Source organism: Mixophyes fleayi, chromosome 12 (genome assembly GCF_038048845.1).
Source record: "Mixophyes fleayi isolate aMixFle1 chromosome 12, aMixFle1.hap1, whole genome shotgun sequence".
Lineage (NCBI taxonomy): Eukaryota > Metazoa > Chordata > Amphibia > Anura > Limnodynastidae > Mixophyes > Mixophyes fleayi.
In genome coordinates this window covers 42,109,033-42,124,580 of record NC_134413.1, presented here as the reverse complement: position 1 = coordinate 42,124,580, position 15,548 = coordinate 42,109,033, and the positions used below count along the sequence as shown (strand labels likewise).

Genomic DNA, 15,548 nt, shown 5'->3' with positions numbered 1-15,548 from the left:
TCCCTGGTTCCTGGAAACCAGGAAGGACAGGGATTTTACTCCAACCTCTTTCTGGTTCCCAAGCCGGATGAATCAGTCCGACCCATTCTAAATTTAAAGATGCTAAATCTTCACCTGCGGCTGGACAGGTTTTTCATGGAGTCCCCCTGGTTAGTAATAAATGGGTCGGAAGCAGGCCAATACCTGGAGTCGATAGACATCAAAGACGCATATCTGCCCATCCCCATTTGGAAGGGACACCAGGCCCTGCTTCGCTTTACAGTAGATACTTTATACTTCCAATTCAGGATGCTACCCTTCGGCCTCTCATCAGCACCAAGGGTGTTTACAAAAATAATGTCGGTTATGGTTGCCTGTCTTCACTCTATGGAAGTTAGAATACTTCAGTACCTGGCACTTAACATCAACACCCTGCAGCGCCACAGCTGGATAATCATTTGGCAACAAACAGTTGGTTACCTGCCAGAGCATGACCTTCCTGGGGGTCATGGATATCAGCATACAGAAGGTATTCCTCCCAGAGGACAAGATCCAAGCAGTTCAGGACACAATATTACAAGTTCTGGCCTGCAGCAGACCATCAGTGCGCCTTTCCATGCGCCTCCTAGGCAAGATGGTGTCCACCTTTGAAACACTTCCCTAAGTGGGATCTCTTAAAAAGTGGTCAGGACCCCACATGCACTTGGTTGCCAATTGAACTGGTTGTCCCCTGCGGCGCGGGTGTCTCTTTGGTGGTGGACAGTCCAGGAACACTTGGAGATAGGCAGGTCCTTCGACCAGTGTCCTGGATCATAGTGACCACAGACGCCAGTTTGAAGGGGTGGGGAGCTGTGGTCCACCATTTCCAATTTCAGGATCATTGGTCGTATCAGGAGACCCCCTTACCAATCAACATCTTAGAACTGAAGGCCAGGGGTCCCCAGTCCTTCTGGAATCCAACAATACCACGGCAGTGGCTTATGTCAACAGACAGGGCAGGACCAGAAGTTTTGCAGCAATGAGGGTGGCATCTCGGATCTTAGCATGGGCAGAAAGCCAGGTTCCCTCAATCTCTGCAGTATTCATGCCAAGCATCAAGAACTGGGAGCCACATTATCTAATCTTATCTCCCTTATGGGGGCTGCTTTAGAACGTCCCCGTGGTAGCAGTGTCCCCCAGATAGGATGAAAGAAAAAAGAGGATTTTTATACTTGCCATAAATCCGTTTCTCTGATTCCATCTGGGGGACACTTCGTTCCCTCACTTCTGCTCTTCTGCTGTGTGTTCTTTAAATGTTTGACTCCCCTTCCTTGTGGCTTTATAATTATACTGAGGAGCTACTGGGGTTGCAAAGTGAGGAGTCAGCTTGATACAATTTAACCAGTTAAGTGCCAACTCCACGCTCCCCTCATACAACCAATGGTAGCAGTGTCTCCCAGATGGAATTAGAGAAACTGATTTATCTTAAGTATAAAAATCCTCTTTTTATTATATTGGACCTACACAATAACTTCATGTTTTGTTAATAGCTTAAGTTGAATAACCTCATGTATGATATTAACATTGTTTGTTCATGGTGTTTTCTAATAATCATCTGTACAGCTCCTCTCCAGCAGTGGAATTCCGGGTGGTAGTTTGGACTATGACCCTCATGCCATCTACCAGATGCCCTCAGAAGGAGTGTCTGCACCTGCTCCCTTGCCACCAACCTTCACAGTCATCCAAGCTTCAGCCTCACTCTTTGGTGTTTTGTTATCAAATTTGCCAGAGTCGCAGAGGTAAGATCATGCATATGACATACCGAACTTGAATATTTTTGTGCACTGTTCTCTTTTTATTCCATGTACATAAATGTCTTACCATATGGGTAATGTTTACAATTTCTCTTTTGGTGTTTGTAGAGCTCAAATATTGGAGCAGTTGGTGGACTCTATCAAGCAGTCAAAGGGCTCTCGTCAGCAAAGTTTGCTGCTATCTGCTCTGTCTGCCCTGTGCTGCTTCCTTAAAGTAAGTTGTAAAATTGGGACATTGTCAAATCATCATTTTCAGTCACTGTGTCCTGCCAAATGAACGATTCATAGAGAACAGGCTCTGTAGTTTTGATTGTTCTCCTGTTTGGGTGAAAATTCACTCCCATGTGGTTTCTATTACACCGTTCTATTTTGCTGTCTTTCAGCATAGGTGGCTTAGTCAAAATTGATGGAGTGTTTTCTAAAATCTAATCCTTGTAATCGGATCTCTCTATACATATCTCTCTGTTTCTATATATTGTTACTCATAAATAGTAACCGACAGATATTTCATAGTGGCTATGTTTCAGTCGGTTAGATATGTCTCAGTGAGACAATTTCCCATATGTCTTCCAGCTCAGGTAGACAGCTTTGTTCGCAATGCTTAGTGTGGGTCTTATGCAGGTAGCAAAGTATTGTTATTTCTTTTATGGAGCCAGATGCATTCATCTTACTGGCTAACTACCATGTGTATATTACATTCATTAATTAATGTATGTTTCTGCAGCACCTGGCTTCCGATCGCATTAACTTGGAGCCAGAGGAAACTAGAAGACCATGTCTCTGCCTGATTTTAGGAGCACTGGAGAGTAATAGCCCAGGGTTGCGCTGTGCAGCTGTGGAATGCATGGCCAGGTTGGTCCATGTAGTGGCCGACCCTGTGTATACTTCTGGGTTAGCACAAGCGAGTTTTGACAAGTAGGTGATTTCTGGTTAACCTAAAATGGCATTTTATAATTTTATTCAATACCCCTGAGCTGTCCTTGGACTTAATGACTTAATATTGCTTGTTCAGATAGTCTTTTCCTTTTTTTGTGCTTTTCAGATTGAAGGTGGCTAGAGATGTGGTCGCTAGAACTGGTCACTCTCTAGCTTTAGGCTCTTTGCACAGATATTTTGGAGGGCTTGGCTCCTCCCAGCACCTAGCATCTTGTGTAGCAGTCCTCCATTCATTGTCTCAAGATACAACATCCCCTGAAGTTCAGGTGAGCAGTATAGCTGAGGAATTTCAGCTATAATGTTGGACTCTCTTCTTGAACATCTTTATTAAGAAATCTGAATAAATGCTATTATTATTAAGGCACAATGCTGAAACTTTGGCAGAGATTGTAGTATCTGTTAAGAACAAAAATCATCCTGTTACATTTGGTAAGAGTCGTCATAGGTTTGATAATTCCAATAACTTACAGGATTTGGGCAGTTGGAGCATGAAGGTACATCACATAGCACATCACATCAGCAGGAGGTTCAGGTTAGCCATTCAGCAAAGAATTTATAGAATTCAATTCAGAAGCTATCTGACTTGGTTATGATTAAAAAAAAGTGGGATACTTTGGACAGGAATTCTTGTAACAAGTATACAAAATGTCTAGTTCTTGGACCTTAAGTTGTGAGTGTACTAATAGATATGTTACGTTTGAGTACAAGTCGATCTAAAAAAGGTCACATATAGTAACATCATATTGCAGTCTGAAGTTACACCGTCATTGCTGAGCATCAATGAGTTGATGGGTTGAAGTTTTTGTGTCTATTTTTCTAGACAGGCCAGTAACTTGTCTCATTGTTGACCTTGTTTAAATACTTTTTGTTTGTGTACAACACTATCTTCATGATGTTAATGACAAACATACCAGGGCTCTAGAATTGTGTTATCATTTGATTGTATTATGTGATGTGGATTCTCACTCCATCTTTAATAACACAGATCAACTACAGAACAGACTGAGTAAAAAGAACTGGGAAAGATTGAGAACTACGTCCTTGGATGTCATTGTCATTATATAGGGATGTGATTATGGTTTATGGTTGTTGCATCACTGTAGATAACATTTTAAGAATGATAAAGGTCAACCTTAAAAAAATGTGCTTAAGTAATCCTTACTAGAAAAACCATTATAAATGACCAGCATAATCTGGCCATTTAACATTGATGAAAAAAGATTGGGATTATCTAGCATGTATATGTAAGGTTGACCAAACAAACACATGAAATTATGTCTAAAAGTGTCTTAATGTTTTTCTCTATAGACATGGGCCCTGCACTCCCTGTCCATCATCATTGATTCCTCTGGACCACTGTACTATGTGCATATAGAGCCCACACTCTCCCTCCTTATGACTACGCTGCTTAGCACACCACCATCGCATGCAGAAGTCCACCGCAGTTTGGGTCGCTGTCTGAGTGCTCTCCTGACTACACTGGGACCAGAACTCCAAGGTGATTTTATACATGAAATATCCAGCTACTACCAATAACTTGCTCTTCTGTACTCCCTAAGGCAGTTCAAGATACTTATGTAAATCATAAATGTGAAAAAAAATTTTTTTTTTAAGTGTTAGAGTAAGCACTATCACTCGTGAGATATTAGTAGTAGCAAAAGTGCTCTGGCTGTGGCTTGGTGTGAAGCATACTTTTATAAATTAAAGTTTAAGTACGTAAGTGTTTGGTTATAACGTAACTTTGGTGAACATATGTCGTTCATTGTGATTGTTAATGGAAACCTTAACAGGTACTGGATCACATAGCCTCATCTACCTCTGCATTTATTTCTGAAGAACAGGCATAAGCTCTATCCAGCTATAATAACAAATAGGTTTATGCTCTAATTGATTGACCATTACTAAAGCTAATCTTGATTTGTTTGGGGGAAAAAACAACAACTTTAATTGTAAAAAATGCATTTGGTTTCTTTCTTCCAGCAGCAGGCTTATCACATTATTTGCACCAGGATTACATTCTATATGTGCTGTACATGTGATCAGCACGGTCATACCTTGATAGCCACACAGCCGTCATGGTGTGCTATAGCGCGGATAATATGAATGATCCTTGAAGTGATTTTATAGATGGCTGCAAATGCTGTTGGAAGTTTTTGAACAACTACCTGAACATGTTGTTAACCAGTGTGACACCTTGTAGGCAAAATCCATTAATTCAATATTGAAGCATCTAAAAACAAAATGCTGCATTTCTCTGGAGGAGAAAAAACTTTAACATGTGTGTGTCACTTGCCTTAAGGCACAAGGAGTATGCAAGCTCTGTGTGTATGAGCTTAGGGAAGCTTACATTGATACCGTGTACATGGCATGTGTTTTTTATATTTTGTGTCTGTGTAGCTTTGTGTTAAGAGTGCTGATACACCCCACTCTCACACCAAAATTGTCCACCACATAGCAAGGTGAGTGGTTTACCATTAACGTATGTGACAGACCTAAGATTGATTTATCTTATTGGTTTAGATTTTTGCAGGAAGATTTGCTATTGTACACATATTTAAAGCTGTGTTACCACCTTGGGAGGAAGTGGAGCATAATTTTTCACAGGCTTAAAAACCTGTCTGAAAATCAGAGGTTTGTGATGTTTTGAAGGGGCTTGTCAGTGGGAGGACCAATGAAAGGTGCAATCAAGGACACCGTAGCTTCTCATTGGTCCTCCCTCCCAACCAGCATATTCTGCAGCCCTTTTAAAGTGATCAACAGAATTGTTCACCACTGTAGGTGGTTATGCAGCTGTAAAAATATATAATTTTCATTATGGGTGTGTGACCACCTCTCTTTTCACATTTGGCTATATTTTGTTTTATTTTTCACTTTTAGCACAATTTATATATTATTTTTTTTTAATAAAATCTCTTCATTCAGGACAGATACCAATAAAGATTACAACAAAATTTGTAAACACTGTGTGGCAGTCCAATCTAATGTATATTACCAACTTAATACAAGTCACAAACGTAGTATATTTGGCACCTAGATTGCATCAAATTGCGTAGTTTATATTGTGTGAATGATGCAGAAGCTGTGAGACTCGCATGCCTTGCACTAGTAGAGGCTGCGCTAATGCGGGTGTATATATTTTCATCAAAGAGAGAAAAAGATGGAAACCATTACTTCCCTATTTTAAAAAACAACTACGAATTGAAATGTATTAACCGAGGACCCCATGTTTTCAAGAAAGAAGATTCGGAATCATACAAAATACTTGATTCCATTGTGTGCAGCTGCCAAAGTCAACGTAGGACTGACATTAGCGCAGGGGTGTCAGGTCTTCCCCATGAAACTGCTAACTGGCAATTTGCAGATATAGAGTACATATATGCCTGCTTAATTTATTTACATGCTTTAAGGTTTTGGGAAGTGACTGGAGTAGTAATAAGTCTTATGGCGAAAAAGGCACTACTGTTTCCTTGACTGCTTTAATAAGATGCTGAATGCTGGACCAGCACTTCAGCCTGGACAGGCCCACCAAATAAGTGCAAAAGATCCAGTCTACAACCCCCTACAGCATCTATCTAAAGTTAAGGGGGAGAAATCATGAATCCTTGAGGAGGCCATAAATGATTGATAATAGTTTCTATGCGTTCTCTTTCATATGCACACAAATTGTACTTCTAGGGAGATTTGAATTTCTAGCACTCCAGTCATCTAGGTCTAGTATCACCGCCATCTCATGTTCACACTTAACTTCGTACACTTCTTTTTTGGGAAATATTCCTTTTACACTTCTTTTTTTTTTTCCGTCTCTAACATGCTGGAATATAATGTAGAAATAAGTCTATTAGCTGAATGATGGAATAGGTATAGTGCCTCCAGTGCGTACAAATTGATCCACAGTGGGACCAAGTTTTTGCGGGTTGGATAAAAGTTTTAATGCCACAAAATGCAGTCAATTATGCAGCATTTAAATGCTAAGTCGAGTGGTGCTGCCATTGACAGTATAGCAAATGGACAGGAATCAATAGAAGAGTGAAATTGAAACAGGTTTGAAGTGAACCAACTCAATTTCACCCAAAGCCAGACCACAATATTTCTGTATTTTTTTTTTTTATAGGGATCATAATTCTGACATCCTTGCAGATGTCATGTATCGTGTGTGTGTCTGTGTGTTTTTTTTGTTTTTATTTAAAATTTTTATTATTTAACCCCTTTTCCATCTTGTTTGTATGTGAGTAATAAGATTTGCTTTGTATGTTCTCTGTAGATAGCGGAGAGTTGGTGGCATCACAGAGGAACTATTGCTTGCTGGCCTGCTCTGTGATGCAGGAGAACCCAGACTGCTTGGTGCAGGCACAGGGCATCTCATGCCTACAACAGCTTCACATGTATGCTCCTAAATACGTCAACTTGTCTAGCTTGGTGCCAACATTGTGTGTAAGTAATGCCTTGTGGAGTCCTTCCATTGTCATCTATGTTCTTTTTCAGCATTTTCTAATGTGATCCTGTTTGTGTAAGGCTCTTTATCCCTTCCCACTAAGCAAAGTGTTTAGTATTAAAGGACCCAAATCTTCACCTGATGGCTGTGTTGCTTTCTTAGCTGATTTCTGGAAATTCTCCAAAAAACAAAATTAGGAAGTTATAAAAATGATATAAATGCAGGAAAATAGGATTTTTATACTTTATAAAATCCATTTCTCTTAGTCTATTGTGGGACACTGGGGACGACAGAGAAACTGGCACTTTAAGAACTTCTGTTAACTAAGCCCTAGCTCCTCCCTCTCTATACCCCATTTCCTGTTTCCTCGATTTATGTTTAACCAAGCCCACAGAAAGAAGAGATAGAAAAACAGAAAAGAGAAAAAACAACATTCTCTTTAAAGCAATACAACATGTCAAACAGTAGGGGAAACCAGAGTGTTAAGGGTGGGCGCCCTGTGTCCCCCAGTTGACTAAGAGAAACGGATTTTATGTAAGTATAAAAATCCTATTTTCTCTGGCCTCCTTTGGGGGACATTGGGGACTTCCCAAAACTGCATCACGGGAGCGAATGCTCAGAAGAAATTAAACGAAACAACTTTCTCCCAAAACGTGCATCCTTGGATGCAAACACATTAAACCTGTAAAACCAAGTGAATGTGTGCACAGAAGACCACATGGCCACCTGACACAACTGCTCACTAGAGGCACTATGACGTGCTGCCCAGGAAGCACTGACTGACCTCGTAGAGTGTGCTGCAAGATTATCTGGAATAGGCTAACCAGCCCCACTGGAAACCTGAGGAGGGACTGATCCCAGACTGATCCCTGAGGAGGGACTGACCCCAGGGACCTTCCCAGATGGGAACATGCAGATAGGCATTCTTGATGTCCAGAGCCACCATGAACTCCCCCTGTTCCATGCTGTGAATCACCGACCGCAAATACTCCATCTTGAACCTGAGCATTATGACTTGAGTGTTCAAAGATTTCACAATCAGAATGGGTCTGAATGAGCCGTCTGGTTTTGGTACCAGATAAATGTTGGAATAAAATCCCAAACCTTGTTGTGAATCCCACACCGGAATGATCACTCTGGAAGAATTGAGGGAGTGGATTGCCTCTCGCAGAGCCAGTCACTTTCATGGACATGTGGGAAGTCCTGTGGTAAAGAAACGTCTCAGAGGATGACGAAGCAGTTTAATTATGTACCCCCATCCATAACTCCCCGTACCCAGGCATCTGTGGTAGACTGAAGCCAGCGATCCCTGAATAAGAGAAGACGGGCTTCCACCATTGGTAATTGCAGAGGGGCAAAATGCCTGTCACGCGGACTGCTTGTCTGCAGACTTAGCTGCCGGATGCCCCCTGGTGGCGAATGACTGACATCTGGAGGCCTGGCCCAAAGAATATTGACTGCGAGACCTACCTGAAGACCTGATCCTGCACATCCTTTGTTTGCATTGACAGGAAGAAAAGTGCTCTTTTCTCCCGTCCCTTGACTGATAATGGAGTCAAGCTAAAGCCCAAACAAAACACCCCCAGAGAAGGGATCCTTGAGGAGGCCATAAATGATTGATAATAGTTTCTATGCGTTCTCTTTCATATGCACACAAATTGTACTTCTAGGGAGATTTGAATTTCTAGCACTCCAGTCATCTAGGTCTAGTATCACCGCCATCTCATGTTCACACTTAACTTCGTACACTTCTTTTTTGGGAAATATTCCTTTTACACTTCTTTTTTTTTTTCCGTCTCTAACATGCTGGAATATAATGTAGAAATAAGTCTATTAGCTGAATGATGGAATAGGTATAGTGCCTCCAGTGCGTACAAATTGATCCACAGTGGGACCAAGTTTTTGCGGGTTGGATAAAAGTTTTAATGCCACAAAATGCAGTCAATTATGCAGCATTTAAATGCTAAGTCGAGTGGTGCTGCCATTGACAGTATAGCAAATGGACAGGAATCAATAGAAGAGTGAAATTGAAACAGGTTTGAAGTGAACCAACTCAATTTCACCCAAAGCCAGACCACAATATTTCTGTATTTTTTTTTTTTATAGGGATCATAATTCTGACATCCTTGCAGATGTCATGTATCGTGTGTGTGTCTGTGTGTTTTTTTTGTTTTTATTTAAAATTTTTATTATTTAACCCCTTTTCCATCTTGTTTGTATGTGAGTAATAAGATTTGCTTTGTATGTTCTCTGTAGATAGCGGAGAGTTGGTGGCATCACAGAGGAACTATTGCTTGCTGGCCTGCTCTGTGATGCAGGAGAACCCAGACTGCTTGGTGCAGGCACAGGGCATCTCATGCCTACAACAGCTTCACATGTATGCTCCTAAATACGTCAACTTGTCTAGCTTGGTGCCAACATTGTGTGTAAGTAATGCCTTGTGGAGTCCTTCCATTGTCATCTATGTTCTTTTTCAGCATTTTCTAATGTGATCCTGTTTGTGTAAGGCTCTTTATCCCTTCCCACTAAGCAAAGTGTTTAGTATTAAAGGACCCAAATCTTCACCTGATGGCTGTGTTGCTTTCTTAGCTGATTTCTGGAAATTCTCCAAAAAACAAAATTAGGAAGTTATAAAAATGATATAAATGCAGGAAAATAGGATTTTTATACTTTATAAAATCCATTTCTCTTAGTCTATTGTGGGACACTGGGGACGACAGAGAAACTGGCACTTTAAGAACTTCTGTTAACTAAGCCCTAGCTCCTCCCTCTCTATACCCCATTTCCTGTTTCCTCGATTTATGTTTAACCAAGCCCACAGAAAGAAGAGATAGAAAAACAGAAAAGAGAAAAAACAACATTCTCTTTAAAGCAATACAACATGTCAAACAGTAGGGGAAACCAGAGTGTTAAGGGTGGGCGCCCTGTGTCCCCCAGTTGACTAAGAGAAACGGATTTTATGTAAGTATAAAAATCCTATTTTCTCTGGCCTCCTTTGGGGGACATTGGGGACTTCCCAAAACTGCATCACGGGAGCGAATGCTCAGAAGAAATTAAACGAAACAACTTTCTCCCAAAACGTGCATCCTTGGATGCAAACACATTAAACCTGTAAAACCAAGTGAATGTGTGCACAGAAGACCACATGGCCACCTGACACAACTGCTCACTAGAGGCACTATGACGTGCTGCCCAGGAAGCACTGACTGACCTCGTAGAGTGTGCTGCAAGATTATCTGGAATAGGCTAACCAGCCCCACTGGAAACCTGAGGAGGGACTGATCCCAGACTGATCCCTGAGGAGGGACTGACCCCAGGGACCTTCCCAGATGGGAACATGCAGATAGGCATTCTTGATGTCCAGAGCCACCATGAACTCCCCCTGTTCCATGCTGTGAATCACCGACCGCAAATACTCCATCTTGAACCTGAGCATTATGACTTGAGTGTTCAAAGATTTCACAATCAGAATGGGTCTGAATGAGCCGTCTGGTTTTGGTACCAGATAAATGTTGGAATAAAATCCCAAACCTTGTTGTGAATCCCACACCGGAATGATCACTCTGGAAGAATTGAGGGAGTGGATTGCCTCTCGCAGAGCCAGTCACTTTCATGGACATGTGGGAAGTCCTGTGGTAAAGAAACGTCTCAGAGGATGACGAAGCAGTTTAATTATGTACCCCCATCCATAACTCCCCGTACCCAGGCATCTGTGGTAGACTGAAGCCAGCGATCCCTGAATAAGAGAAGACGGGCTTCCACCATTGGTAATTGCAGAGGGGCAAAATGCCTGTCACGCGGACTGCTTGTCTGCAGACTTAGCTGCCGGATGCCCCCTGGTGGCGAATGACTGACATCTGGAGGCCTGGCCCAAAGAATATTGACTGCGAGACCTACCTGAAGACCTGATCCTGCACATCCTTTGTTTGCATTGACAGGAAGAAAAGTGCTCTTTTCTCCCGTCCCTTGACTGATAATGGAGTCAAGCTAAAGCCCAAACAAAACACCCCCAGAGAAGGGAATTTTCTCAAGAGCCAGAGAGGCCTGAAGCTGCAGAGGCAGATATTCGTGCCCCTATTAGTCCAGGTATGGTAGTAACTTTGGCCAGCCTTGCAACTGGAGCATTCATACGTGGAGGCGCCTCCCATTTTGCAAGACCCTCCGAAGGAAAGGGATTACATGACTGCAGCCAACGAGACACCTGGAAGTTCTGGTCTCGTGGAACCCGAGGTTCAGTGAGAAGGCTCCGCAGGGATTGCCGCCTTAGGAATTTCAAGTACCTGACGCACAGTTCGTATTAATTCCTCCACACACTATCAATCATAATGAACCTCCTTCACAACAGAATGAGTGTTCATGTCAGAATCCATCGCTAATACGCTCTCCTCCTGGGAAGAACAGTCAGAATCTGACTATATTCGTAGCAGGTGTGCCGGCGTGCGCTTGCGCTTACGTGAAGAGAACGGTGTAGTAGATGGTCTCCTCCTTCTCAGAGCGGATGTTGCAGACACCAAACCCTGTACCGAGGACACAAGCCCACGTACCCAGACCGATTCGTCAGAATCTGCCACCACAGGTCCAGCCGGACCCTGACTTGGCAAACCAGGAACAGAATCCACCTCACTCACCACAGAGGAAGAGGGATTTATAAAAAGACTGCCCACAGACTCGAGACCACACCAATTGGGCAAGTTCAGCCACAGTATTGGGAAGAGACCGAGCGCAGACGGGCTTTGGCGATTCAGAACTAGAACCTGCTGGTGCACAAGGCATGCAATCTTAAGACTGACAGGTTGCGCACAAGGCGTGCGCGCCTGGCTGTCCGGAAGGTAACTTAACATTACAGGCTGCACAGAGGCACCTCAACATAGAAGTTACCCCAGCCTTAACCTGTATGGATTTTTCCCTATCTAACCTGTTAACAGATGGGACAAAACACACAGATAATACAGTCAAATAAATCGTGAAAACACAGTAAATAAGACATGCAGCACACAAATCAAGTACAGAAAGTGAGTACAATACAGCCAAGTAGCCCCTACAGTCCAAAGGACAAAATACTGGAAAAAAAACACCCCTTACAGGACAGGAAAAGGGAGAAGCTGGAGCTGTAAAATGGCTGCCTATTCTGGTGTCTGCACACATGGGAGTGAGAGACCACCAAGAATGAAGTTCATGAGAGGAAAGACACCTCCCCCCAGGGCCCAGCACTGGATTGACAGGCGTCCAGCAGGACAGTCCCCTCCAATAATCCAATGCCTAGCAGGGCTCGCGTATCTCGGTGACCCTAGCCTTCCCAGTCCCGTAAGCATGTTAATGTTTTGTTTTCTTGTTTGTTTGTTTTTTTATATAAAAAAAGAGGCAGCCAACTTACCTGCTGCCATCCCTGCTGCACCTCCATGGTACCTACGATCTCCCTACTAGAGTGCAGCCGTTCATGCTGTGCACTATCAGTAGTGATTGACAGATGCGGATGCTGCTTAGTGAGCCGCCGGCTCTCAGAGAGCAGGAGGCAAAAGCCTCCAATAGTAAAATAAATGATTAAAAATAATATAACAGAAATAAACTGCTGCTCAGCCAAACACAGCCTGTTGGTAGGCCAATTAAACTAGAGAAAACAGGAAGTGGAGTATAGAGAAAGAGGAGCTAGGGCTTAGTTAACAGACATTCTTAAAGTACCAGTTTGCATTGTCCGTCTCTATACCACCAAAGGACGCCAGAGAAAACCAGAATAATGAAGCATTTGTATTTTTATAGCTGATAAGTGTTAAGAGCAAGCTGGTCTGTTTTTGCATCAGTTGATGCATGGCACAAGTTAGTATTGCTTCCTCTGAACATTGTAGCCCTGGGGCTAGATTTACTAAACTACGGGTTTGAAAAAGTGGAGATGTTGCCTATAGCAACCAATCAGATTCAAGCTGTCATGTATTTAGTGCACTCTACAAAATGACAGCTAGAATCTGGTTGCTATAGGCAACATCTCCACTTTTTCAAACCCGCAGTTTAGTAAATTTACCCCCTGGAGTCTAAAATTATCAACGTTTGTATCAACGCCAGACACCCCCACTCCCCCCCATTCCTTTGGTTTTCCTCCAGGTGCTAAAGTTTTTTTTCCTCAACAGACTAAATACATAATGGAAGACAAGATGTCTTCTCACTAAAATGGCCCTGGTGTATGTCTGTATGTACCTTTTGAAGTTAGATTGTAAGCTCTACTTAGAATGACTATTCGTCCCTATCAGCTGGTTTCTGTCATTGTACAGCACTGGGTAATATGAAGGCGCAATATACATTAATAATAAAAATGGGAAAGAGACACTCAATGTTGCTAGACTTAGGCAAAGGAAATTCTAAGCTGCGACGCTACACCATGTAAAACTAATCTGGAGGGAGTCTAAAGGCCCATTTTTATAGGGTAGGCTAAAGTTAACATGCCAGTCATTGCTCTCCTCCAACAATGCATTATATCTATTAATATTTGTGCACTTAGATTTCAAAGCTGTTCATAATGTTCAAAACATTATTGGAAATCCAGATACCTGGCAGATTCCAGACTCTGAGTGGATGATCAAATACCCAGGAAATAGTTGGTGTAACTGGACAACATGCTGATCTAAATCTGGATGAAGGGAAGACCATATTAACCAAGTCGGGTGGCTGACCATATCTAGCCTTGAAAAATTTAATATTTCTTAGGGTAACATAAGATCTGTCATATATTAGGACACAAACAGCTGGACCTGTTGAGTGACTTTTTATACTGATTTAGTTCCTCATCCAAAGGGAAAGAAGAATATTGGGGAAGTGAGTCATGAACAGGAAGTCTTTCTCTATTATGGAGCTTATTAATTGAGGTGGATCATAGAAGCACCAAAAGAGGAACTGAAATGTGTTTGTTTTACTATAAGGGTATAGGTACATCCTACCAGTTGGTAAATTGCTAATATCCCGTAGGCAGATAACATTGGGTCATTGCTATGTATTACAGTTGCACTTTTGACCTAGTCAATAAACCCACTGAAAATCAGTGTTTTAAAGAGTTGGAAAAGCGTACATATAAAAGTGGACCAAACAAGAGTGGTAATTGAATATTTGCAACCAGTTTGTCGCAAATTCTAAGGAAGACAGTAACATATAAGAAAAATTCGAAGCAGACCCTTTCCCATTATACAACATGCAAGTGTAATCCCAAATCTGTAAATAGACTCCAGTTGCCCCTTCCTCACTAGTCTGTTATTTTTATCTCCTGCAGGAGGTCTTGCTGGATAATTCTATGTTGGTATGTCACCTCCTTTCCCATTGTTTGCGCTGTCCCTTCTTGCATCCCTCTACTTTTAACTCAAATTATATGCATATTCCCAGCCCCCAGAGCATTGTTTGTCTATTGTATGAGAGAAATAGGCCAGAGGAACGTGCTTGCTAATATTTTGTTTTGAAAGCAGAGGCATATCTACTGTCCAAGCAACGGAGCAATATTAAATGTTTGACAAGAGGATAAAAGATTTAGATTCAAATTGTTACAAGGTGGTGTCATTAAGAATACCTTCATTGAAATCATATATCCTCCTGATGAAGGCAAGTTAAAACATTTTGGGATATATTTACTAAACTGCGGGTTTGGAAAGTGGAGATGTTGCCTATAGCAACCAATCAGATTCTAGCTGTCATTTTGTAGGTTGTACTAAATAAATAACTAGAATCTGGTTGCTATAAGCAACTTCTCCACTTTTTCAAACCCACAGTTTAGTAAATATACCCCTTTGTTTCTTGGACAGCACATTGTGTGAACATTCATGTTTGAATCCACTGTTTTTCACCAGACCTGTCTTAGCTTGACCTTTCACAGTCTGAATGCAATTGAGCTTAGCAATAAATAACCTATATAATGCCCACCCTGCTTAATTTTCCTGCTTCATGTCACCAAGACCGGAACCTTCTTCAGTTACAGTGAAGTTGGTGGTTCTGGATCTTAAAAGCTCCTTTAACTACTGCATTTGTGCATGTGATAGAAAAGATTCTGGTTTGTTTATACCACCTGCTGCTTGACCCATTTTGATGTTTGCTTCTATTCATTTAATTATGTTTTAATTTATTTGTATGTAATGAGTACAGCATAATTATATTGTACTGCATATATGGAAACAATATGTCTCTCTTGGTGTGGACTTTTAAATACTTCATGTAGATTAGTCGTTCTCCAGCCTGTCCTCAGGTCTCGCCAACGGTGAATGTTATGTGGATCTCACAGGAGCTTAGGTGAATTTATCGGATTGGGTTTAAAAGCTTTCTCCATTTTTCCAACTTACGTTTAATATATTGTGCTCCTTCAGCTATAACTTTTCCACTCCACCGTATTTCGTCACTGTGCTTCCAGTCCCAGATACCAGCTCTCACATATGTTTGAGTCA

General features: G+C 41.8%; 1 protein-coding gene across 1 annotated transcript in view; it reads left to right on the top strand.

The window, feature by feature from the left end:
* HEATR5A (HEAT repeat containing 5A) overlaps positions 1–15,548 on the top strand; it is an 86,171-nt gene that overhangs the window by 27,513 nt on the left and 43,110 nt on the right. Inside the window, exons 15-21 of the mRNA XM_075192616.1 lie at positions 1,582–1,757; positions 1,881–1,986; positions 2,497–2,687; positions 2,815–2,974; positions 4,017–4,206; positions 6,970–7,139; positions 14,393–14,419. Of these exons, the coding sequence (XP_075048717.1) occupies positions 1,582–1,757; positions 1,881–1,986; positions 2,497–2,687; positions 2,815–2,974; positions 4,017–4,206; positions 6,970–7,139; positions 14,393–14,419 (1,020 nt within the window). The remainder of the gene's footprint in view (positions 1–1,581; positions 1,758–1,880; positions 1,987–2,496; positions 2,688–2,814; positions 2,975–4,016; positions 4,207–6,969; positions 7,140–14,392; positions 14,420–15,548) is intronic.